Source organism: Bubalus kerabau, chromosome 4 (genome assembly GCF_029407905.1).
Source record: "Bubalus kerabau isolate K-KA32 ecotype Philippines breed swamp buffalo chromosome 4, PCC_UOA_SB_1v2, whole genome shotgun sequence".
Classification (NCBI taxonomy): Eukaryota; Metazoa; Chordata; class Mammalia; order Artiodactyla; family Bovidae; genus Bubalus; species Bubalus kerabau.
In genome coordinates, this window is record NC_073627.1 from 10,934,755 (window position 1) to 10,959,228 (window position 24,474).

Here is a 24,474-nt window from a genome sequence, read left to right on the forward strand (position 1 = left end):
AGAATCTGATCAAAGCATTAGACCGTCAGCGTCCAATAACACCCGAGTGTGCACACTCACAGGCACACGTGCAATTTTGCATTGTTTGGGCGTTCACAGATTCCCTCAAACCTGTCCGAGGCCCCTGGCACCCCAGCTGGATGTCTCAGGTCTGCCACCATCTGGGAACCGATGGGGGTGGGGTGGCTGCAAGTGCCCCTTGAGCGCCTTGGAGCCCAGCCCCCTGCCACCCAGCAACTCTGGGAGTTCCCAACCTTCCTTGTCCTTGGACCCCCAGCTCCCCCCACACCAGGAGGGACTTCCAGACCCTCAGAACCCCACCCCCACTGGCCAGTCCCCAGCCTGCCGGCTCCTAGGGTTGCCAGGAGGAGGGCGGCGCGGGCGCTCCCCCCCGGGCACACACACAGTTAATCCTCGGAGGCTGCTGTTTGGATAAAATGCGCTGGGAGCGTTCGAGGCTCCGCGGCCGCTCACATCTGGCCGGGATTTGCTCCTTACACGTCTGTCCCGCTTTCTTCGGCTCTTCCTCCACTTTCGAGAAACCGCGTTTCCGCTTCTGGCCAAAGAGACCTCGGAGTCCAGGCGATCCAGGTGCCAGGAAGGGGTCGGCTGTTGCCTGCACCACCTCCCCTCCCACCCCCGCTCCCCTACAAACTTTCGGGGCCCTCTGTTCCGGAGGACTTTTTTTTTTTTTCCTTCCTGCTTGCTCTCTCCTTCGACAAGTCTGGTCTTCCCTCGACCTGGCCGGGAGGAGGCTCCGCCGCTGGGAGATGCTGTAAGAGAGGCCGCGGGGAGAACGCGGGCGGCCAGCTCGCTCCCTGACGCCGGTGGTTGGCGGTAGGTGGCCTGGTGGGCGGGGTGTTTGTGCGGGGCGAGGGTAGGGGGGCCCGGAGCTCCTTTTTCTGTCTTCAGCATACTCAGAGAATCGGTACCTTGACTGGGACGGGCAGCGGGCGAGGAGCATAGTGGGAGGGGTCGGGGGCACTTGCTGCCAAGGGGCAGAGAGACCAGTTGCGGGAAGGGTCCCGTGCGGGTTCCTGCTGCTGCCTGCCTTGGTGGAGATGCCACGGAGAGCCTTGGCGTGGTCTCCATCTGTGACCAGGAAGCAGGAGGCTCCGTGGCAGATGCTGTTGGGAATGACTGGTTCTGTTTGTTTGTTTTAGTCCCTAAGTGGTGCCTGACTCTTTGCGACCCCATGGACTGTAGCCCGCTAAGCTTCTCTGTCCATGGGATTTCCCAGGCAAAAATACTGGAGTGGGTTGCCATTTCCTCCTCCAGGGGATCTTCGCGACCCACGGATCGAACCCGCGTGGTCTTGCATTGGCAGGCGGATTCTTTACTACTGAGCCACCTGGGAAGCCCCTGGGAATGGTTGGACCTCCCTTGATTTTTGTGGCGTGTTTACATTGCTTAATTCTTCTCCGGGTGTGAAAAGGAAAGGAATGATACCCAAGTTCCCCCTCTACCCCTGGTGGGGAGCTCCTGCCCCAATATCTCCTGGATCATGTGAGAGCCAGCCTTGCCTGTGGGCAACTTGGACCCCACACAGAACAGGGAATGCTGACTTTGGCCCCTACATCTAATGACTTTGGTGTTCCTGGAGGAGATCCAGTCTGGACAGGAAAAAATGATGTCCCTTTCCTGGGGACCCTCTGGTCTGCCGGCATCACGAAGGTGGCCCTGGTTGGGGCTGGAGTCGCTGAGCTGCCCTTAAGCCTCTGGATGGCACATGCCTCTCGGTGCAGCACGAAGTGCCAGGCATCTCCATAGCACAGGTGTGAGCCCACCTGTCCAGGGCACACATGTCATGTGAGCCTGGGCCCTGCCCTGCACAGCTGCTGTGTCTTCCATGGGACCCCAGCGTGCTTCAGGCTGACCCACTCGGGGAGGGGGGGGCGGCCCGCCCTGTGACTTGTTCCTATCTCTTCTCTCTTTCACTTGGTTTCTAAGAACGGAGGCAGTTTGGCACACTAGGAGTTTCCTCCTTCCAAGCTTTGAAAATGGGGAGTGTCCTGAGAAACTGAGTTTTCTCAACCGCCAGCTACATCCTGGGTCCCCGGGGGGAGGATGTGAGGTCCTCAGAGGCTGCTGGGCCTTTGCTTTTTATAGTTCAGGGAAGCACGCGGACAGCCCCACGTGCAAGGTCACACATAGAGACACTCGACTGTGTGTGCTGCCGGGAGAGGCCGGGCAAGAAGTGCATGCTCCACGAGGCCTGCTCACTGTCCCTGCTGACCAGAGAGGCCGGAAACACACAGGTGAGGGGGAGATGGGGGACTGAAACACACAGGTGAAGGGGAGATGGGGGACTGAAACATGCAGGTGAAGGGGAGGTGGGGGACCAGAGGGTTGAGCTGTCCTATCCTGCCCTCCTTCTCCACTCTCCTTCTTAACCTGAGCGCTAAGAGGAGCTTAGGGATGACCCAACAATAATAGTAGCAATATAAATGATGACAGTGCGTGTGCGTGTGTGTATCTGTGTGTTTCCCACGCAGTAAGCAATGAGCAAATGCTGATTCTCAACAGTTCTACCAATGGCACTGTCATCCCTGATAAGCTCAGAGAGACAGTGGCTTGCCCAGAGGCAGTAGGTGGAGGACCCGAGGCCTGCATCTCTGTGCCCAGAGAAGGGATATGACTTGCTCAAGGATGTGCAGCTTTCCAAACGGAAGCTGGAAAACCCAAGCTTCTCAAGTTTGCAGATTTCTACTTGCCAGCTGCCCACAGAGAAAGTTCCTTGGGGCCAAGACAGCCAGGTTCTGCTTCCCAGGGACCCTGGCCCTCTCCTCTGGCTCTCTCTCCCCCTTCCTTCTCTCATCTTGAGTCTCTTGGGATGCCAAAGTGAGCAGCGGGTCAGGAAGACAGAGAAATGCAGGTGCCAGAGGCCTTGGATGGGCCGTCTTTCAGCCAGAGGACACCACTGCCTGTCTGGGGCAGGTGCAGCCAGCCAGCGAGGGGCACGCTCGCAGGTGGGAGCCGAGAAAACCGACATGGCCTCGGGAAGCCTGCAGGCAACTCCCGCCTCATTCCTGGGACGTAACCTCCCTATTCAGGGCAACCAGCGCAGCATAATTCTTTTGGAACATGCTTCTTTCTGTTGTTCTTCCTGGTGCCTCACTCCCTTCCCTCCACCCGCCCCCTCCCCTTCCCAGCTGTAATTAGCATGACTCATAAACCAAATATTCTGGCATTGAACTTTACCCATCAAAACAAAGATGAAAAGAATTTCATAGATACAGTCGGGCTGCTGGGCGCCCTCACTGGATGTGAGCTTGTCTGGGTTTTTGTCTTCAGGGGCCGGACCCTTGTGTGGGCCCCTGTTCCCGGAGTTGGGGGTGGCTGAGGCTCCAGGATCGTAGGCGAGAGGTGGTAGTTTGCAAACTAGAGGAAGAATAGAAAGTTTCCCTTCTGTTATGGTCCCCACACTCTGCTGACAACTTACGGTAACTCTGCCTGCTCACCCACCAGAGAGAGAGAGGGCTGTTTGGGAAGCAGCCTTGTCCCCTGGCTCTGAGAGCCCAGCAACCTTCAGTGGGGCCCATGGCATCCCGGGACACTTCATCTTGGTGGTGTAACTACCACGTGTGCTAAGGCTAATTATTTTCATCCTGTTTTTACCTGCTGAAATCTGCCTTCTCATAAAGTCAAATGAGACAGGGCAGCTTCCTGGATGGGACTCTTGACATCTCCTTGAACTGACCTCTCCCACAATGCGAGGGACCACCTGCTCACATAGAGAAGGATTTGGAAAAGGACCATCAGAGCCTGACCAGGTGCTTCCTTCTGTGCTCTCAGGGCAGCTCAGGGAGCCGGTCCCCTGGGTCCCAGGATTTGGGATCCCTGGGGCCCCGCCTGGGCATCCCCGGCCTGGCAGGACCAGTTCTGCACTTAACTACAGACATGCAGAAGCGGGCACGCTGGCTCTTCCCTTCCTCCCCAAGCCCGTGATGAAACTTTTGCCACTGCGGCCTATGACCTCTGACCTTCGTCTTCCTGCCTCTTGGAGAGCAGCTTGGTGCCGTGAGCAGGCGTGGGAGCTCTTGAGACCTTTGGGGGCATCTTTATCTCTGAGTCCTCATCAAGGTTGCAACCGAGCAGTGCCTGAGCAGTTGGAGGCAGAAGCAACTCCCAGACCCTGTGAAGCCCCTCATCCTTCCCATGCTTGCTTCCCAGGACTGAGCTCAAAGCGGAATGGGCGTGGGAGGCCCCCCACTGCCCACCCAGCTGTCCCTGGCCTGCGCAGAGGCCTTTGGAGTGAACCCCTCTCCAGCTGTGGACGGCACAAGCATAGTCCTGCCCTGGCTTCCTGTCTCATTCAGGATGGCCAAAAGGAGAGCTTTGGGCCTGCCTGCTCCTCCATGTCTGACCACTTCCCTGCCTGACCATCTCCTTGGCTCGTGTAGAAATTTTCCTTGAAATGAGATGGAGCCGAGCAGGAGACTGCGGACAGGGATGCAGGATGGGAAGGGAGGCAGACAGGCGGGGCGGGCCGTGGCGGGTGTGGGGAGACTGTGGACCCCAGGTTCATGGCGTCTTGTGCTGGGTCAGATGTTGCTGTTGGCCACTGATGGATCCCCACTTGGGGGAAGGCCCCAAACCCTTTGCCTCCCTTGCACCCCCTCCCAAGTGGGGACATCTGGTTACCAGCCGCCCTCTGCCCTGGGGACTAGCACAGGAAAAGGACCTCGCCTGGGAAGGCTGCCAGCCCTGGTGGCGCTCCGGGCGGGTGCAGGCCAGACATTGGTTGGGCTGGGCTCTGCCCCTCTGCCTGCAGGTTCTGAGGCTGGTGGTCAGGGTGGGTGACTGGGGTGTGCTCGGACACAGTTGGGCTCTTTCTGCTTGTGAAGAGTCTGAAGTGAGTTCTGGTGAGAGATGGGTGGATCTGGGTGGGGTTCGGAGTAGCCCTGGCTCTCAGGTTTTCCAGCATTCAGGACATCTATCCCCCACCTTCCACTTCTCCCACCGCCTTTTTTTTTTTTTTTGGCTGCACAGTGTATCATGCAGGATCTTAGTTCCTTGGCCAGGGATCAAACCCATGCCCTCTGCAATGGAAGAGCAGAGTCTTAACCACTGGACCACCAGGGAAGTTCCCTTCCTCCCTCTATTTAAGATATAGTTATGAGAACAAGGGGCTTCCCTGGTGGCTCATGTGGTAGAATCTGCCTGCAATGTGGGAGACCTGGGTTCCATCCCTGGGTCGGGAAGATCCCCTGGAGAAGGATCTGGCTACCCACTCCAGTCTTTTTGCCTGGAGAATCCCATGGACAGAGGAGCCTGGTGGGCTACAGTTCATGGGGTTGCAAACAGTCGGACATGACTAAGCAACTCACACTTTCACATGAGAACAAGACCCATGGTACTGTAATTTGGGTAGACCCATGAGAAAGAGACCCTGAGAATGTCCCATGGAACAAGCAGAGCCAGGCCTGGGCAGCTGGGGAGCTGTGCTGGAGTTTGATGCCTGCCCTTTTCACTTTGTTCCCTTCTGATACTGTATTCTTCTCCTGGTTCCCTCTCTGCAGGGACCTCTCCTCTGGGGCCCCCACACCTGACCCCAGGCAACCTCTGAGGGATAGGCAGACACTCAGTGCATCCCCAGTGTCGATTATTATTATTATCTTTTGGCTGCTCCATGCAGCATGCAGGATCCTAGTTCCCTGACTAGGGATTGAACCTGCACCCCCGGCATTAGCAGCACAGAGTCTTAGCCACTGGCCCGCCAGGGCAGTCCCCCAAAGTCGATTCTCTACGCCATTCCCCTCTGCGAGCTGCACTCAGCCTCAGACCCCTTTGCTTCTGAGCATCAGAGGGCAAGGGACGTTCACCATCCCTGTGAATTGTGGGCTTCCCTCTTCCCTCCCCTCCAGACCTCACCCATGCACCATTTGCTCTCTACCCTGCAAGAGCAGTGCCCTCAACATGTACATTCAGTGGGCCATAGCCCCCATGCCCTTCCATTCTGAGGTGTGAGGTGGGCTCCTGGTGATTCTGTGCCTAAACCCAAAGGAGTTCAGCTCCAGCGGTGGGCGTTAAGATACGGCCCCAAGAGATCTTAGCACATCATTTTGATGAGATGGTTATCAGGGATGCCCCAGTGCCCTGCATGGTGCTGGGCCTGGGACAGGCCCTCAGCAATCTGCTGAAGGGATGGACATGAGGGTTCAGCTGGGGGATAATTTCCGCAGGGCCTGGGGCCGCTGCTGCTGTTCCTGTGGTAACCTAGTGAGCTAAGCAAGTGGATGCCTGCCCAGAAGGTGGGGGCCCCCCGCTGGACTGTGGTTTGGTAGAACCAGCCCGTCCTACCTGGTTTCTTCCTGGAGGTCCCCTTGAGGCACAGCGGCAGGAGCTCTGCTGTCAGACACACCTGGGTCTCACCTGAGCTGTAACACTTGCCACAGCAGGGCCTGAGTGGGTGACTCCCTGACTCTGAGCCCATTTGTTCCTTGGAGAAATCGAAGTGGCTGTAGGGGTCAAGTGCAGTAGCCTCCAGAAGGCGTGTGCCCAGAGCCCAGCACGCAGCAGGTGGTTAACCAGTGGTCGCGGTAGAGCTTTGTTAGAAGCAATCTCTGGTAATGGACAGGGCTGCTCACGGGCCCATTAATGCGCCTGACCATGCCTGACGATGGGCTCATGGGTTTTTCTCCATTTCCTCCTGTTTGATGGCTGCAGGCAGCTTCCTTCAGTAGCGAGTCACTAGTGACTGGTGTGTGAAAGGCAGAACAAATCCCCTGCTTCTAGAGAACGTGTTCTCTCCAGCTGGCCTGATTCTAGCCCCGCTCCGGCGCCTTCTCCCGCATAACCAGTACCCACGGTAACTCCAGGGTTCTGCTGCCTGATCGGAGCACCGCGTCTTCTTCTTTTTCCATCACATTGCTAGAACCCAGCCCTCTTCCCAGTGCTCAGCAGACACTCAACACACACTTGTGAAAGAACGTGGGACTTTAGCACGAGGACAATTTATATTCCACACAGTCTGGCTTGAGCCCCAAACTCGCCACAGCGTCCCCAAGCCCCTCCCCCATTCTCTCCCTCGCATAGACTCAAATTCCTCAGAATAAACAAAATGCTCTCTCAATCCCCAGGGTGGGGCTTATTTGTCATTTTTCTAAGTGGAAAATAATGTGTACTTAATGTGAAAAAATATGTGACTATTATAGGGGAAAACTCCAGAGACACTAAAATAAGAAAATGGCAAACATCCATATTTTCATCATCCGCAGATAATTGCTGTCAGCAGCCAGGTGGGTGGCCTTCGGATCTCTGCAGTTACTGTATGTATGTGTGTGGATGTATTTTTATGTACATTTGTTTTCAACCTGCATTTTAAACTCATCAGCATTTTATGAACATCTTTTCATGCCCGTAAATCCTTATCTGTTGACAGAGTCAGTCCTTGGTGCTGCTCGCTGAGGTTGCCCACCTCCCAGCATCATTTATTTGTTTATTTGCTGCTAAGTTGCTTCAGTTGTGTCCGACTCTGTGTGGCCCCATAGACGGCAGCCCACCAGGCTCCGCCATCCCTGGGATTCTCTAGGCAAGAACACTGGAGTGGGTTGACATTGCCTTCTCTGATTTGTTTATTTAAATGCCTTTAAATGGAGCATGTGTTTCCTGGTTGTCGCAGTCTCCACCCCTCCCTATGACATTACAGCCGAGACCACAGTCAATGGCTAAAGGCACTTGAGTTTGTCGCCCTGAGCAACCACCTCGTTTTTAGCTTTCCATTGTGTGGATGTACCGTCATTTGATTAGACGGCTTTTGCAGGATCTCGGAGGTGGTTTGTAACTTTGGTTGATGGAGGCAGTGGGTTGCAACTCTTATTTTTCTTTTAAATTTTTTTCTTTTTGGATCTTCGTTGCTGCTCGTGGGCTTTCCCTAGCTGTGGTGAGTGGGGGCTGCTCTTCGTTGAGGTACAGGGGCTTCTCCTCATGGTGGCTCCTCTCGCGGTGCACGGGCTCTAGGAATGCGGCTTCAGTGGCTGCAGCACCTGGGCGCACGGGCTTAGTTGCCCCATGGCATGTGGGGTCTTCCTGGACCAGAGACGGAACCTCTGTCTCCTGCACTGGCAGGTGGATTCTTAACTGCTGGACCACCGGGGAAGCCCGTAACTCTTTTTTTTTTGAAGCAGAAGGCTTTGAGTGCTGATAAGAGGAGCATTTGAGGCAAAGACGGCTACCTGGTCACATCAGGATTCAGCATTCTGATGACACATAATAGTGTGTCCTTGGTCACTCTCCCCACTTCCCTTCTCCCCCTACTGCAGACCACCCACGTTCCCAATTAGAGACAGAGCTGAACACACTGGCTTGAGTCCTCTTTGGACGATGGCTCTGCTACCTGAGAAGGCCTGAAAGGGAGGCGGAATTCAGTCAGTACTGAAAGTCAGACCCCAGACCCTGGAGATGCTTGTGAAAAACGCATCACCTGGGTGTGAGGACCTTCTGGCCTGTGACCAGACAAGAAAGCCGCCCTGTGCCAGATGCTGGGGGAGGAAACTTCCTGGAGGAGGTGGCATCGGGCTGGGCTCTGAAGGACACGGCAACGGGGAAGGTGGCAGGAGAAAGATATGGAGGATGAGACCGTGGTGTGACTTGTGTTGGGACTTCCAGTGGCTCTAGGTGGCTGGCGTGAAGGATACAGGTGCAGGGGTGGGGATGAGGGGCCAGAGATGAGACGGGAGATAGATGGTGAAGTTTAAACATTTCCTTTATTTTCGTGGGAAGCCTTTGGGGCCAAGGGTGGCATTCAGATGTGCAGGTTTGAAAGTGGCCTCCGGCAAGCAGTTTGCAAGGCAGAGGAGAGACGAGACAAATGCAAGGCTGAGAGAAAAGCGGTGATGGCACCCTAGACGGGGAGAGAAGACCTTCAGGAGGCCTGGTGATGGTGCAGGAGAAGCAGGGGTCTAGGGGTCTCCCAGGTGCCAGCCTGGGGCCCCTGTGTGAACAGCTGTACGTGCAGGAGTAGGAGCAGGGCTGCAGGGGGCTGAGAGAGAAGACAGAAAGCTAACAAGGGGCTTGAGCATCTTACGACAGACTGAGGAGACCTGGTCTGAAGACAGCTGGACACCTGGGTCCAGACCAGCGCTGTCCAATAGGACTTTGCAACCATGGACATATCCTCCCAGCTGTGCTGTCCAGGAGGGGAGCCACTTAAGATGTGCTTGAGTGACGGAGAACGGAAATTTTCACTTTGTTTAGTTGTCATTAAGGTATCTGGCCCCAGGGGCCAGACACTACTGTTGTGGAGAGCACAGGCCCAGAGCTTGGTGGTCAGGGACGCCTGCTGGGGACAAGGATCGAGGACCCATCTGCTGAAGCCATTGTACAGGAAAAGACGGGCAGAAAGCGTTTGCAGTGAGAGGGACTGAGAGCTGAGGCCACAGCCTGGAAAACACTTGTCTCTAAAGGGGAAGTTGCCCAGGGTAAACCCTGGGACACAGGGTGGGCCGGAGCGGGGGCGGAGAGGCGGGTGGTCATCTCCAGCAGGCGCTCTGCAGCGTACACGAGAGCCAGAGCCGTCTGGGCTGGATCGGGAGGCGGCGGGACTGTTGGATGCTGAGCTAAATTACGCTCTTGACTTAGAAGCCACTAGATGTGGGACAACCTTCTACCTTTTGCCAAACTCCCCCCGCCCTGCCCCGTCCCTGGAGATGGCTGTAAAACGCGGCAGTGATTTTCAGGTCCCAGAAAATTGAAAACGGTTGTGCTGCTGGTAAAAGGGATAGTGCGGTGGCCGTGGAATTCCCAGCTACTTCCCACCCTCCGTCTTGGGGGCGGTCAGCCCTCTGAGGGTGTCACCGCTGCGGGGCAGTGGGCCAGGGGCCAGGCCACCTGCAGCGTGGGCTCCGGCGAGGCACGAGCTGTCAGTGGCTCTTCTCTCTCGCACGGTTCTCAAAGCGGGGGCAAGCCTGCCGCCCGAGGCCTCACAGCTGGGAGGTGATCTAAGGACAGGGCTCTAGTCAAGGAAATCTTTGTTTGCACTGGGAGGCTGGGCTGGCCAGGTGCCCCCGAAGGCCCGCCGCCTGCAGCCCACGTGGTCTCCTTGTTTGCAGGGCCTGGGCAGAGATTTAGGCAGTGTCTGCTCTCAGCTCCAGGTGAGCCCTTTCTGGTCTAGGCACAGAGAGTTGCCCCAGGAGAGGATGGAGATGTTTCAGGATGGGGAGGAGGCCTGGCCCGTCTTACCTTGGCTATTTGGCCCCAAGTCAGCGCAAAGGAAGCCCTTGCTTATTGATCAGCAAGTAGCCCTGGAAGACTTCATTGCCATCCCTGGCCTTGGGCTTTGGAGGGAACAAATAAACCCCCAAACCTTAAGAAAATAAACCCTCTTCCTCTAAACCATTGAACAGCTTCTTGGAAAAAGGAGAAGAAAGAGATTCAGTGAGGGAGATGGGCGCCAGGACGCCTTCATCTTTTGGGAAAGGCTCAGCTTACCCCCAGTTGACCGGCGCATGCGTGCATGTGTGCTCAGTTGCATCTGGCTTTTTTCTACCCCATGGACTGTAGCCCGCCAGCCTCTTCTGTCCATGGGATTCTCCAGGCAAGAATACTGAGTGGGTCAAAGCCGGTGCTCTGGGACAACCCAGAAGGATGGGGTAGGGAAGGAGGTGGGTGGGGGGTTCAGAATGGGGAGACACATGTACACATGTGGCTGATTCATGTCGATGTATGGCAAAAACCACCACGATATTGTAAAGTAATTAGCCTCCAATTAAATAAATAAGTAATTTTTTTTTTTTTAAAGGGAGACACACACACACAAAGAATACTGAGTACATTGCCATGCCCTCCTCTGGGTTATTTTCCTAACCCAGGGATTGAACCCGTGTCTCCTGCATCTCCTGCTTTGTAGGCTAATTCTTTACCTGACTGGAGTTTCTTTAATAAAGGATCCCCATCCCCCACCGCTGCTTCCTCTAGCGTGTTGGGAGGAAGCCAGAGAGGGCCCAAGACCAGCTGGGGCTGCCCCATTACAGAAGGGAAAATTAGATATGAATTGGGTTCCTGGGTTTGGTGAGCAAACGTCATTTATCAAGTGGACGTCACTCTGCCTCCCTCCTGCCCATCACTGGAGGAGCCTGGTAAATGGAAAATGAGTGTGATGAATGGCTTCTGGGGAAGGAAAGCAGATGCCATGTGTTAGACAATCCTGATGGTCATCAGGGCCAGAGGGACACCCCAATATGGGGCTTTCTTCTTTCTGGGCACCCCAGGATCTGAGTCCAGGGGACCTCTTGCAGCAGCTGGAGAGCTCTGAGCATCTCAAGTGGAGAATTTCCGCCAGATGTTGAAGCAGAGAGGGCAGCCCCAGGGCTTCCTTTCTGGTGGAGAGGAGACCATGGAGGGGAGAGGGGGGCAGGAGCAGATGTGCCGCTTGCTGAGCTGAGGGATGGATGATGCTGGGTTTAGACAGGCTCTGATTGGATGCTGAGTCAAGTCGCCTTCTTACCTAGAAGACATTAGGTGTGGCAAGACATCCTATCTTAGGCCCAGCTTTCTTGGGAGATGTGTGTGAAATTTGGGGATTGATGTCCAGGCCCTAGAAAAGCCAGACGAAGATATTTGTCTTGGGGGTAAATTGAGGTCTGGGGCCCGGCCAGAGCTCCTGGAAAGCGTCAGCTGGTACAGAGGAGCAGAGTCCTTCAGGAGATATTAAGGAGGGTTGGTGACTGATTCAGTGTGGCGGGCATGTGAGAGGAAGGCATCTAAATGACTCCCAGATTTCTGGCCCACTGTTTGCTCATGCTTCCGACTCCCCCACCCCCCAACTTCATGTTAATAGGACTGAGCTGCCCAGTGGAGCTTTCTACGGTGATTGAAATGTTCTGTTCTCTGCCCTCCAGTATGGTAGCTCCCAGCTCCCCGTAGCCATTGAGACCCTGGAATGCGCCGAGTGTGACTGGGAACAGAATTTAGAATGATCTTTCCTTTATTTTATCTTTTTGCCGGTGCCATGCAGCATGCGGGGTCTTAGTTCCCCAAGCAGATATCAAATCCGTGCCCCCTGCTATGGAAGTGTGGAGTCTTCACCGCTGGACCGCCAGGGAAGTCCTTAGAATGTTCTTTAATTTTAATTGGTTTAAAATGAAATAGCCACAGGTGGCTGGTGGCCACTGCAGGGCACAGCACAGGCCTAGAATGTCTCTCTCCTTTTTTTTTTTTGTAGATGAATATCTTTTTAAAATTTTTAGTTTGTTTCGTTTTGGCTGTGCTGGCTCTTCGTCGCTGAGTGGGCTTTTCTCTAGTTGCGGAGAACGGCGGCTAGTCTCTAGTTGTGGCGCGTGGGCTTCTCATTGCCTGGCCCCTGTTGTAGCCGAGCACCGGCTCTAGGGCCCGCGGGCTTCAGTAGCTGCGGCGCATGGCTCAGCAGCTGTGGCTCCCAGGCTCTAGAGCACATGGCTCAATAGTTGTGGCGCACGGGCTTCATTGCCCTGCGGCACGGGGGGTCTTCCTGGATCAGGGATTGAACCCGTGTCTCCTACATTGGCGGGCGGATTCTTTACCACTGAGCCACCCAGGAAGCCTCCAGAATGTCTCGTTTTGAGTCAACATCGGCCGTTTTTGCCTTGAGCTGTCTCCTTCACTGGCTGGTAATCGCCTTGAGGTTATGGGGTGTTTATAATCTGCAGTGGCATCCCTGCCTCCCAAGCTCTTGCCTGATGCTGTACGCATCACCGGCATCCAGGAAACCATGGCTGTGTTCAGTTTTCTGCTGAGAGGCAATTCCTGAGCTACATAGGCCATTTGGACTTGTCTTCTAAATTCCTTCTAATCCAGGGAGATCCCAGGTTTCTCTCCCCTCTCAGAGCAGCTGGTTACCTGATGATGATCAGGGAAGAGGGAAAACCATGGTTATAAAATGCTTTTGTCCAAGGGCACTGAGCTGGGTGTGGCCACAAGGCAAATATGTGCAGCCTGAGGGCTGGGAGTTCACTATCAGAACACTGGCTGGCACCCTGGAAGTGGGCGGGCCCCCCAAAGTGCTGGGACCGATTTTTAAACAGATATAAAGAAACTTAGACTTGTATATGAAAATCCTCTCCTTAAAGGATTCACCACACATCCATTCTGGGGCTCTGGAAGATAAAAATAATTAACCAGGAAGTGTTCTCACACTTCCTGCCTTCCTCCAGACCCTGCCATTGACCCAATTCCTCCTTTTCCCCTCCCACCTACTGTTGGAAGAGGGGAGGAGGTTAAGCTGCAGGGTGATGGGGAGGGTTGAGGGAGAGGAGAAGAGGAGCCACAGGTCCTGGAGGGAGTGAGTGGTAGAAAAAGATGTTCATGGAATTGCCATGGAATCTGGCAACTGAGTGTCTTGCAGGGTTTGGGATGGGCAAGTCCAGAACTTGAGTCATGTTGGAATCGACCTCAGACGCCTTGACCGCAAGGCAGCCAGGAGACTGGACCACGCAGGACCAGATTCAGAAGGGTTACACACCCCTGGCCGAGGCGTTCTGGGGGCCGCTTCCCGGACCTGCCTCGCTGAGCACAGCACACTCTCCTGAGTCACCTTTCTGGGCTCCATACCCCCTCTGTCGCAGGGGACTTTGTTTCACTGGAAATCACTAAAGTGGGCCAGAGCCAAGTTTGGTTGGAAGTTGGGCAACACTGTTTTTTTGCCCCAAAGTGATTAAAATGATCATAGTCATGATGCTGACTTTGCTGTGGGACTTGGGGAAATGGTTCTGAAGATAGTTGCGAAGAGGGAAAGGTTTCAATCTGGGTTTGCCTTGGCTCCAAAGAGGAGGTCCTTGAGGAGAACCTCCAGCCTCTGCTGACCTCTCTCAGTCCGCCTGGCGCCTCCGACACTGCCGGGCCATCACGGCTCCACCCCCACCGATATCACCACCCCTTCACCAGCTGCATCCTGGTCTCCGTCTCTTCTGACCCAGGTACAGAAAAATTCCCTTTCTAGACTTCGAAAGAGACATACCTACGTGCAGAAGGGTGCTTCCATTGGGGGTGGAGGACTGATTCTCAACTGGGAGGATTTCTGCCTTCTGGGGGACACGTGGCAAAGTCTGGAGGTTTTCCGCTGTCACAACTGGGGGTGGGGCTATGCTGATTGCATCGAGCGGGTGGAGTCTAGGGATGCTGCTAAACATCCTGCAAAGCACAGGACAGCCCCTCCCCCTCCCTCTACCCCACGACAAAGGCTGATCCACCCCCAGATGTTCTCGGTGCCCAGGCTGAGGGACCCTGGGGGCAAAGGAATTAAAGATAACTCCTTCCTTCCTCTTGCTGTTATTTTCCAACTTTCCCCAAATGAATTATATATTAACTTTGGATTCAGGGGGGAAAAGATGTTTAAAGAAAGGAAAATCTCTTTTCCTTTCAAGTGATGCAAGTTTGGCATTGAAGAGGAAAACAAGAGTAATTATCAAGGCGCCAAGGAAAAACAGAGGAAATACAGAAATAGGGCAATAAACAAATTTGGAGAATTCAATCTGACAAATATTTGTTGAGCAGAGGGTGCTGCAGGATGCTTGGCGGGTCCAAGATGAACAAGACCATGTCCCAGGCCCAGAAGAGGTCACGGGTCTGCGGTGCAGAAACTTCCCGGCCAAGAAAAACTCTTTGCAGAATGAGACAATATGAGAAGCACAAACAGCAAAGAGCAGGGGGAATTGGTTCCAGTTGAGGATCTGGGGGGCTTTCCTGGTGGCACTAATGGTAAAAAACCCACCTGCCAATGCAGGAGACATAAGAGACGTGGGTTCGACCCCTGGGTCGGGAAAATCCCCTGGAGGAGGGCATGGCAACCCACTTCAATATTCTTGCTTGGAGAATCCCCATGGACAGAGGAGCCTGGGGGGCTACAGTCCATGGGGTCGCACAGAGTCAGACACAACTGAAGTGACTTGGCACACAGGCATGCACCAGGGTCTGGGAGACCTTCAGGAGGAATATGAAACACCTGGATGGGTCTTGGGTAGGATTTTGATGTGATCGGAAGGCAGCCTGTTGAATTCAAATCCAGCCCCCACGGCTTATAAATTGGACAGCCTTAGGCTAATCAACTTTTCAATGTCATTTTTTCCTCACTGGTGCTTAGTCACTCAGTTGTGTCCGACTCTTGGTGACCCCATGGACTGTAGCCCGCCAGGCTCCTCTGTCCATGGGGATTCTCCAGGATAGAATACTGGAGTGGGTTGCCATACCCTTCTGCAGCGGATCTTCCCAACTCAGGGATTGAACCCAGGTCTCCCACATTGCAGGCAAATTCTTTACCATGTGAGCCACCAGGGAAGCCCTTCTTCACTGGTAAATTTGGTATAATAATGAATGAATATTGTCTCCTTAAAGGATTCCCTGCAGGTCCATCCAAGGCCTTTGATGGGGTAAAACCTATTAATGAGGAAGTAATCTCAGAAGGAACCCAAACCCACAGGGTTGTATGGATGAATGGAAATGCTCTAGTGATCCCCAGCACCGGGCCTGGGGCAGTTGTCAGTGGACGGGCTCTAAGGCATGTGGGCTTCAGTAGCTGCAGCTTACAGGCTCAGTGTTGTGGCGCATGGGCTTAATTGCCCTGCAGCAAGCGGAATCTTCCCGGACCAGGGATGGAACCTGTGTCCCCTGCATTGGCAGGTGGAGTCTTCACCACTGGGGCACCAGGAAAGTCCAGGAGAGATTCTTTTAATATGCATTTTATGAATTACACTTATAAGTACAAACTAGTTTTGTGAAATGGAGGTGAGGTAGTGAACATTTTGAGTGAGGGCGCTGGTTCCAACCAGTCTCTAGGTCATTGGGAAGGTCTCTGGGCCCTGACTCTTGGCAGGTAGAGAATGTGGAGGTGGCGGGCCCAGCTAATCCACTGCAGGGGATGGGGGTATGCAGAGAATTGAAGAGGTGGTGGAAGTGTGGGTTGGGGGCTTGGGGGTCGGGTTCCTGCGGAGGCCAGCCTTCCTGGCTCCGTCTCATATCTCTGAGGACCCACTGGGAGCCTCAGCTCCCTTGGCTCTGGGTGCTGGTCCTCTGCTTCCCCCAGGTTTTCCTGACCTGGCATGGGGCTCCAACAGGGCCAGAGCATTCTGTCTTCAGAACTAAAACAGCGAGCCCACTAACACACAGAAGAAAGAACGAAGCTGAGACTCAGCACAATGAGAGGGTCGTGCCCTCCCGGGCTGCGAGGTCTCTGAACCAGGGGAAGTGAAGTACGTCCACGGAGGCCCAAGACATGTGAAGGGAGCATTCACCTGGATAGACGATTACCAAGAAAAACAGAACTCGTTCTCAGTATTTTCGTTCCCCTTAGACATGAAAAGAGGAATTAAAGAAAAATCAGAAAATCAGACAGGACCTTCTGAGGCTGTCTCCTTGCTTTGATGCTTTGTTCCTCCCCCATGAGGCCTTGTTCCCAGCCCCAGCCTGGCTGAGAAGGGGAGTGGGCGTTCTTACTCCCCCAGCTTCAGCCCTTTCACTGTGCAGTCCAGAGGGTCCAATTTAGTGTCCTCGTCAGCACTTTCCATGTTAAATTGTATGTTTTGGTGAACAAAATGGGTTGGGATTGACCACCGTCTTCCCTTCCATGATGGGAGGTTTTCCAGCCACCAGAAATAGCCGAGGTGCACGTGACTCCTGACTCCACATGCATGTAAACCCCATGGCTGGCCCGGGTTAGCCAGGGTGGTAACTGACAGTGAGAAACAGGTGAGATGTTGTGTCTGTTTTAAGCTCAAGCACTGCCCCCTAGTGGGCTCACTGAGAACCACCCCAGTGGTCAGCTCTTTCTAGAAGGACTATCTCAATCCTGGACGAAGAGGGTCCTGTCCAGAGCTTTTTGGAGAGACATGGAGCTGGCTTCAGTGACCATAAGTGCCCTCTGGGGCTGGGCAGACTCGCCCCCCACCCCCACATCAGATGCTCAAGGACACTCACTGGTGGGCCACCTGGTGGCCAGAGAGCAACTGGACACCTTCCTGCACACCAGCCCCCACAGTGCCGGCTGGGGCAGACTCACTGCGCAGTGGACCCCCAAATTCATTCCAGATTTTGCTCATTGTCCTAACACGGTCAAGACACAATCATCTTCAGATCTCAGGGTTGAGGGATCTCCTTCCTGGGAGGCATGGGGGTGCTGGGCAGAGCTCAGCGGCCACAGGCAGCCGGGTGCTCCAGGGTGGAATGTGCGAGTCTGTGCATATTAAGTTTGTGAGTGTGCTGAGAGAGTGCATGTGAGGGGTGGGCATGCATGTATGCCCGAGTGTGCACACGTGAGTGCATGGGAGTATACATGAGTGTGTTGAGTGTGCAAGTATGAACACAAGAGTATGGATTTGAGTGTGTTTTAAGTGTACTGTCTTGAGTGTGTGTGGAGTGTATTTGTGTATGAGTGTGTATTGTGTGAGAGAGGGTGTGAGTATGTGAGTATGTGTATGAGTGTGTATTGTCTGTGTGAGAGAGGGTGTGAGTATGTGTGTGTGTGGGCCCGTGTGTATGTGCATGAACATGCACTGGGGTTTGTGTGTATGTGTGGGAGTGTGTAGCTAGGTATGTGAATGTGTTGAGTGTGTGAGTGTATGATCACCCTCCCAGGAGAAGCGGCAGCGAAGCGCCTCCCAGAGTAGTGGCTGGGCGAACTCCATGGGCTTGTTCTCCCCATGGGGTTCTTCCAACTCACATCCTCCGTGTGTCTCCCCAGCAGGGCTCAGCGGGAAGATGGGCTCCCGCGGGCTGGGACTTGCGCTGGCATGCTGCCTGCTGCTGGCCTTCGCCTGTGGTCTGGTGCTGGGCCGAGTGCCCCATGGGCAGCAGGAACAGCAGGAGCAGGAGGGGACCAGGGAGCCGCCGATGGACCACGCTGAGAGGTGAGGCCGTCGGGTGTGGGTGCCAGAGCTCCGGCTCAGTGGTGGGGATAAGGGCCGAGTCCAGGCGCCCCCGAGTGCTTGTTGACGGCCAGAGGAGAAGGGGCAGAGGCTGAGGCTGAGGAGCTGGGGGACAGAGGCAGCATTTCTCCTTTCAGTGACCCGGGCGTGTTATCTGCAACTGTGGATAGTAACCCAGCCTCATTCCAACCCCAGAGGAATATGGGTCTGCCTGAGGTTCTGCAGTCACATCCTTAAAAAACAACATGCCACCCCCCCGCCCCAGCCTTTGGTTTCTTTGCATTCTCGCCTGTCCTTTGAGAGGATCTATTAGAGCTCTAAGCACCAGCTGGAAGTAGAAGGCAGGGACGCTGCTAGACCAAGAGTGCGTCTCCACCACCTGGTAATGTAATGATCACATTACCAGGTAGGGGACAATGGGTGAAGACTGACACGGGAAGTGGCGGCTTTCCTGGAAAAGTTATGAATTTCTTCCTCATGGCATTGTCTTCATATACCTGATAGCTCAATTGGTAAAGAATCGCCTGCAATGTGGGAGACCTAGGTTCGATCCCTGGGTTGGGAAGATCCCCTGGAGAAGAGAAAGGCTACCCAGTCCAGTATTCTGGCCTGGAGAATTCCGTGGACTGTATAGTCCGTGAAAGAGTTGGACACGACTGAGCGACTTTCACTTCACTTCACTTCACTTCATATACATATGCCTTCAGTGATACACAGACTCTAGGATCTTTGGGATATTTTGTAGGTATACATAAAACGCTTAGGTTTACTGATGGAAATGTTGTTCATCAAACAAGAGGTCCTAGACACCCAGTGCTGGCTTTGAGTTTTATCAGCACTTTTCACTAGTCAACTTTGGGCTAACTTGATACTCAAGGCTTTGGGCTGTCTTGGAACATATTGGAATTGCATAGGTGTGGGGCAAAGGAACATCATTCTTGGGCCTTTCTGCTGGCTCAGACTTATAAAGACTCTGCCTGCAATGCAGGAGGCCCAGGTTCCATCCATAGGTTGGGAAGATCCCCTAGAGAAGGGAATGGCCCCCCACTCCAGTATTCTTGCTGTAGAATTCCATGGACAGAGGCAGACTACAGTCCATGGGGTCGCAGAGTCGGTCAGGACTGAGTGACTCGCCCTTTCACACACACAACAGCATTCTTGACCTTTGTCTTTTCTTCTCCTCCCCTTCCTCTTCCTCCTTCTTTTCATTCAACAAACATTAATCAAGTGCTGCTACTGAGCTGGCCCTCCGCCTGGCCCTGGGGACATGCACATCAATGACACAGTCTCTGGGCTCGAGGAACTCCAAGGCTGTGGGGGGACAGACACACATGACCCACCTCAGTGAGGCTGGCTCTGCAGTACAAGTGTGTCCACAAGGTGGATGTGCAGGGTGGGGGAAAGTTAGGTGGAGAAGTGACTGGGTCTTGAAGGTCGCTGGGGGAGCATCCCAGGCACAGAAGCAGGGGAAGCTGCCTGGCAGCCAGGGCAACACGTATGAAGGACAACCTTTCCAGTGTCTGACTGTGTAAGGCTAGTGGGTCCTTTGAGTAGTGGGAGCCAGGGTTGGAGGGTGGAGGCTGGGAGGATGGGATGAGCCTGGTGGGGAAGGATCTCTCTGGAGCGTCATCTATAGGGGAGTCGTGGAGAGATTTGCATTTCATGGTGTTCTAGAAAGAGTTCTGGAGGGTGGCAGAGCAGGGGATGAACTGGCAAGGGAGAGGTGAATTCCAAGAGAGCATTCAAAATGCCAGTGGTCCCAGAAGTGGGGAGAGCCAAGGGCCCAGCTCCTGGAGGTACTTTGATGGTGGACTGGGCTGACCCCTCAGGAACGCATGATTCTCCGAATGGAGCAGAGAAACATCTGTAATGAGGCTGAGAGTCCCATTCTGGTCATGCTGGTCATGCTGCTGCTGCTGCTGGGGACAGGGTTTGGAAAGAGAAGATTCTAGGGACGAGCAGCAGTGAAGGGCAGTCAATTTGGAACACTTCTTATGTGTGGGGCTCATGGAATCATTGTGGAGACTTCTGCTGGGAGGTGGGGGCAGGGTTTCCTCTGAGAGTCTAGGACTTGTTTAGTTGCTAAGTTGTGTCCAACTCTTTTGCGCCCCCACATGGACCGAAGCCCGCCAGGCTCCTCTGTCCATGGGATTTCCCAGGCAAGAATACTGTTTTTTCGGTATTGAATACCATAGGCGTGGGTTGCCATTTCCTACTCCGGGGGATCTTCCCCCGGAGAACCTGAGTCTCCTGCACTGGCAGATGGATTATTTACCACTGAGCCACGAGGGAAGCCCCTAGAGCTTGTAGGTGGCTGAGTTTAGGGCATAGAAATCCTTTTCCTGGATTGTCTGTGATTTGAAAATAGGAGCGGAGTAAAAACAAGGGGCTGACCCTTTGATGAGCGGACTGTGCCACCTCCAAGATGGTGCTGGCACAACCGAACAGCGGCAAGCAGAGAGCACGGTGCAGTGCAGTGTGACGCCGGGAGGTGGCAGCACGGAGCTGCTGCTCCCCGGGATCCTCCGGAGCCCCTTTCCAAATGTCAGGTTGTAAACAGGACCGTAGGGTCTCCAGCTGCTGCAGCTCCCAGGAATCCCACAACGTCTGGCTGAGCCCTCTCATTTGCAAACAAGTCAGCTAAACATAGTGTCTTCCAGAATCCTGGAGGTCAGAGTTCCAAGTTAAGTGAAGTGAAATGAAGTGAAATTCGCTCAGTTGTGTCTGACTCTTTGCGACCCCATGGACTATAGAGTCCATGGAATTCTTCAGGCCAGAATACTGGAGTGGGTAGCCTTTCCCTTCTCCAGGGGATCTTTCCAATCCAGGGGTCGAACCCAGGTCTCCCGCATTGCAGGCAGATTCTGTACAGTCCAAGCCACCAGGGAAGCCCTAGATACATGAAGGGGTTGTTCATTCAAGGGCTGCCATGTCATGTCATCCAGAGACCCCTCCTAGAGGTGCCAGATTTCTCCCATGCAGCCTCCATCTTGCCAGGCCCTCAAATTATTGCTGTTTTTGTTATCATTATTGCCATGACGGTCACTACAGCTAACGGAGGGCAGGGGCTCTTTCTGAAACTTCACTGAGGATCTTAGAGTTCACCAAGAGCCAGTGCGGCACATCTGGGAGGAAGATGTGGCTTCCTGGATGGCGCTCACAGTAAAGAATCCGCCTGCCAATGCAGGAGACGCGAGAGATGCAGGTTCAATCCCTGCATCTGGAAGATCCCCTGGAGAAGGAAATGGCAAGCCACTTTAGTATTCTTGCCTGGGGACTTTCACAGACAGAGGAGCCTGGTGGGCTACAGTCCATGGGGTCGCAAAGAGTCGACACGACTGAGCACACAGCACAGCAAGAATGCAGACATCTGAGTTGAGAGCAGGCGAGTCAGGTAGCCCAGACCCTCTAGCAGAAGATGAAGAGTTCCTGGCTCTGAGAGTTCCTGGCTTTCACGGTGATGTCTTTACTCCCTTAGGGATGAAGAAGAGCATGAAAAATACGGCCCCAGGCAGGACGAGGAAGCCCCTGCTTCCCGGTGCCTCCGCTGCTGTGACCCTGGTACTCCCGTGTACCAGGCCATCCCGGTGCCGCAGATCAACATCACCATCCTGAAAGGTCAGGCACAGAGACCAGCCGAGGGCACCTTCCCCTGGGGAGCAGAGGGGGCGCTGCCCTGTCCTGATCGGAGGGCGGGGCAGAAGATGGAGTTAGAGAGGAGGAGGGGCAGGGGCAGATGGCTCCCTTGGGGCACTGAGCAGAAGCATGTTGTCATCTGGGGGGGAGGAAGGAATTCCATTTCTGAGGCTCTGGTCCCCTTCCAAGAGGAGAGGTTGGGCACAGGACCACGGGAGAAGGAGCCTCAGGGCAGCTCTGGGTCTCACCCCTCCTGCATTGGCACCGAAAGCCTCAGGGTCACAGTCCTGCGAGCAGCGCATCACCTTGCACAGCCCGGCACAGCCAAGTTGGGAAGCCAAGCGGCCCGGGTCCTACATCCCCGGAGCCCTGTGTCTGCAGTTCATCTGCTTCGAGAGAGCCATGGGCCTGACTGCTGCTCCTGTTGCTTTTGGATAAATGCTTTACGTTGCAGGGATTTTCCAGAAGGAACAAAAAAAAAATTTTGATTGCTTCTGGATGAAAACAGAAGAATCCTTGAGATTGCTTGACACCGTGTGTTTTCCCGTCCTGTTTAGGTGAGAAGGGCGACCGGGGAGACCGGGGCCTGCAAGGCAAATATGGCAAAACAGGGTCCGTGGGTGCCAGGGGCCACACGGGACCAAAAGGGCAGAAAGGGTCCATGGGGGCCCCTGGGGACCGCTGCAAGAACCACTACGCCGCCTTCTCCGTGGGCCGGAAGAAGCCCCTGCACAGCAACGACTACTACCAGACGGTGATCTTCGACACGGAGTTCGTGAACCTCTACAGCCACTTCAACATGTTCACGGGGAAATTCTACTGCTACGTGCCCGGCATCTACTTCTTCAGCCTCAACGTACACACCTGGAACCAGAAGGAGACATACCTGCACATCATGAAGAACGCAGAGGAGGTGGTGATCCTGTACGCGCAGGTGAGCGACCGCAGTATCATGCAGAGTCAGAGTCTGATGCTGGAGCTGCGGGACCAGGACGAGGTGTGGGTGCGCCTCTTCAAGGGCGAGCGGGAGAACGCCATCTTCAGCGACGAGTTTGACACCTACATCACCTTCAGCGGCTACCTGGTCAAGCCAGCCAACGAGCCCTAGCCACCTGCCAGCCTCCATCACCACAGGCTCACCTTTCCTTCTCCCCGTGCCCCGCCCTGCTCCGCTGGACCTTCCCCACCACCCCCCCCACCATCTGGAACCTCCCTCACCCACTCCTGGTCAGCCCCTCCTGCACCCGGGTTTCCCAGGCCCCCCACGCCGCCCTGCTTTGGCATTCGACATGACGCCCCTCACGGGAGCGGGAAGCAACGTTGGCTGGGTGGTCTCAAGCCTTGCTGTGTCCGCATGTGCAATCACCAGGTGGGTGTGCCTACGGGAGTTCCCCTCTGTGTGCATGTCCTTGAGTGAGACCCTCCCCCGACGTGCCCCACGACAACGATGCACCAGGGTGTCCCAGAGCAAGCCACCCTTGCTCCAGTTGCTGGGAATAATAAAGCCAGTTCTAAAGGTTGTGAAAGGAGCAAAGTAAACCATGAAAAGAGAGGGAGGCAGTTGTTATTTTTGTCTTCCACTGGCCCCGCTGGCTCCCAGGAGGGCCATCTCCGCTTAAGGCGGCGGAAGGCTCCTGGTAAGACAAGATCTAAAGTGGATGCCGAGGGTATCCACTAGAGAGGAAACGACTGGCTTAATATTTTAGGCCACATACGAACCTTCTTGGGGGACAGCTGGACTGATGTCCACATCCTGTGGACATTGCTGCGGCCTCGCCCAGGGGCTCAGCTGGTCTTTCTGAGCCACAACGGTGAGGGGGTTTGAACTGGGCGGCAAGTGTCGCCTCCTCAGAGGGGCAGCCACGCCCTCGGCCTCGGCCTCTGATTGGGGGAATAGTCTGCTGTTCAGTCTACTAGAAACCGTGGGCTTCTGGCAGCAGGTGGTTCTCTGAGCAGCAAAGGTCAGTACAACCCAGACAAGCCATGCATCTTTGCATGGCTCTGTTGACCAGCACCCCCCACACCCCACCCTGGCATCCTGGGCAGGGCTTCCACGCCTGCCACCCTGGCACGGGCTTTCTGTCCCTCTTCTCCAATGGGTCAGCTAGGGAAGGCTCAAGGGTCTTTGGTTTTGTAGCAGCTCTCATGGTTGCACAATATTTTCAATAAAACCTGCTCATACACCCTCTCAGAGTTCTACACCCCAGAGGGTTCAGCATTCAGCCCGCCAGGACACTCCCCTGGAACCTCTTTGACCATCAGCCTAAGACCATGCAGCAGGGGGCTTTCCTGGGCCCCAGAGCAGGGGAGAGTTCGAAGGGACTGGAATGCTCCCCCCACCTGTCTTCAGAGCTCCTGCACAGCTTAGCCTCTGAAAGAGGGCATGTCCCCACCACCGGTGTCAGAGTGGGGTGTGGGGGCGCTGCCTGGATTGGTGCTCTAGTTCTTGGCTGACTTTGGCCAGGCAGCCCTCCCCCACTTCCCTACATCAACCCCCAGGGCCGGGGTCACCCTGCCTGCTTGGGCCCTAGGACCGACAGGAGGCCTCCTGCTCACAATCTGGTAACGCCCAGTCTTGACCGATCCCTCTGCCCTCACTGGGCCTGGCTGTGGGGTCTGGGGTCCCTACATCCCTCCCTCTGCTGGTCAGACTTTAAAAACTGTGTTTCTGTTTCTGCTGGTGAGCAGGGTGCCTGCCTGCTGCTTTGTGCTGCCTCGGTGCTCTTCCAGAAAACATTAAACTTGGAATTGTGTGTTTCAGCATCACAGCCTCATAATTTTTGGGCCTTGAGACAAATCCTCCTCCTTTCTTTCTTTTTTAAAAAAATATTTAGTTATTTGGCTGCATCATGTCTTGTTTGGACACACGGGACCCTGTGTTGCCACGTACAGACTCTCTAGTTGTAGCACTGGGCCTGGTTGCTCTGCAACATGTGGGGTCCTAGTTCCCTGACCAGGGATGGAACCGACATCCCCTGAATTACAAGGCAGATTCTTAGCCATTGAA

General features: G+C 54.7%; 1 protein-coding gene across 5 annotated transcripts; it reads left to right on the forward strand.

The window, feature by feature from the left end:
• Positions 1–475: 475 nt before the first annotated feature.
• C1QTNF1 (C1q and TNF related 1) lies at positions 476–24,230 on the forward strand. Of its 5 annotated transcripts, none has more exons than XM_055575289.1 (4): positions 476–837; positions 17,648–17,813; positions 21,310–21,449; positions 22,025–24,230. In XM_055575289.1, exons 2-4 carry the CDS (start codon positions 17,665–17,667, stop codon positions 22,573–22,575), a joined length of 840 nt encoding a protein of 279 aa, XP_055431264.1. In that variant the 5' UTR covers positions 476–837; positions 17,648–17,664; the 3' UTR covers positions 22,576–24,230. The 5 variants fall into 5 exon arrangements, with proteins under 5 accessions (XP_055431264.1, XP_055431263.1, XP_055431265.1 ...); XM_055575288.1 differs by having other exon boundaries at positions 17,651–17,813; XM_055575290.1 differs by lacking the exon at positions 476–837 and adding an exon at positions 13,736–13,892.
• The last annotated feature ends 244 nt before the right edge of the window (positions 24,231–24,474 follow it).

Bases quoted from the DNA above. Each gene is read 5' to 3' on its own strand.
- C1QTNF1 (XM_055575287.1), top strand. From the start codon at position 17,590: ATGGGCTTGTTCTCCCCATGGGGTTCTTCCAACTCACATCCTCCGTGT. The intron at 17,814-21,309 runs GTGAGGCCGTCG...TTACTCCCTTAG, and splicing joins CCGATGGACCACGCTGAGAG to GGATGAAGAAGAGCATGAAA. The intron at 21,450-22,024 runs GTCAGGCACAGA...CGTCCTGTTTAG, and splicing joins CAACATCACCATCCTGAAAG to GTGAGAAGGGCGACCGGGGA.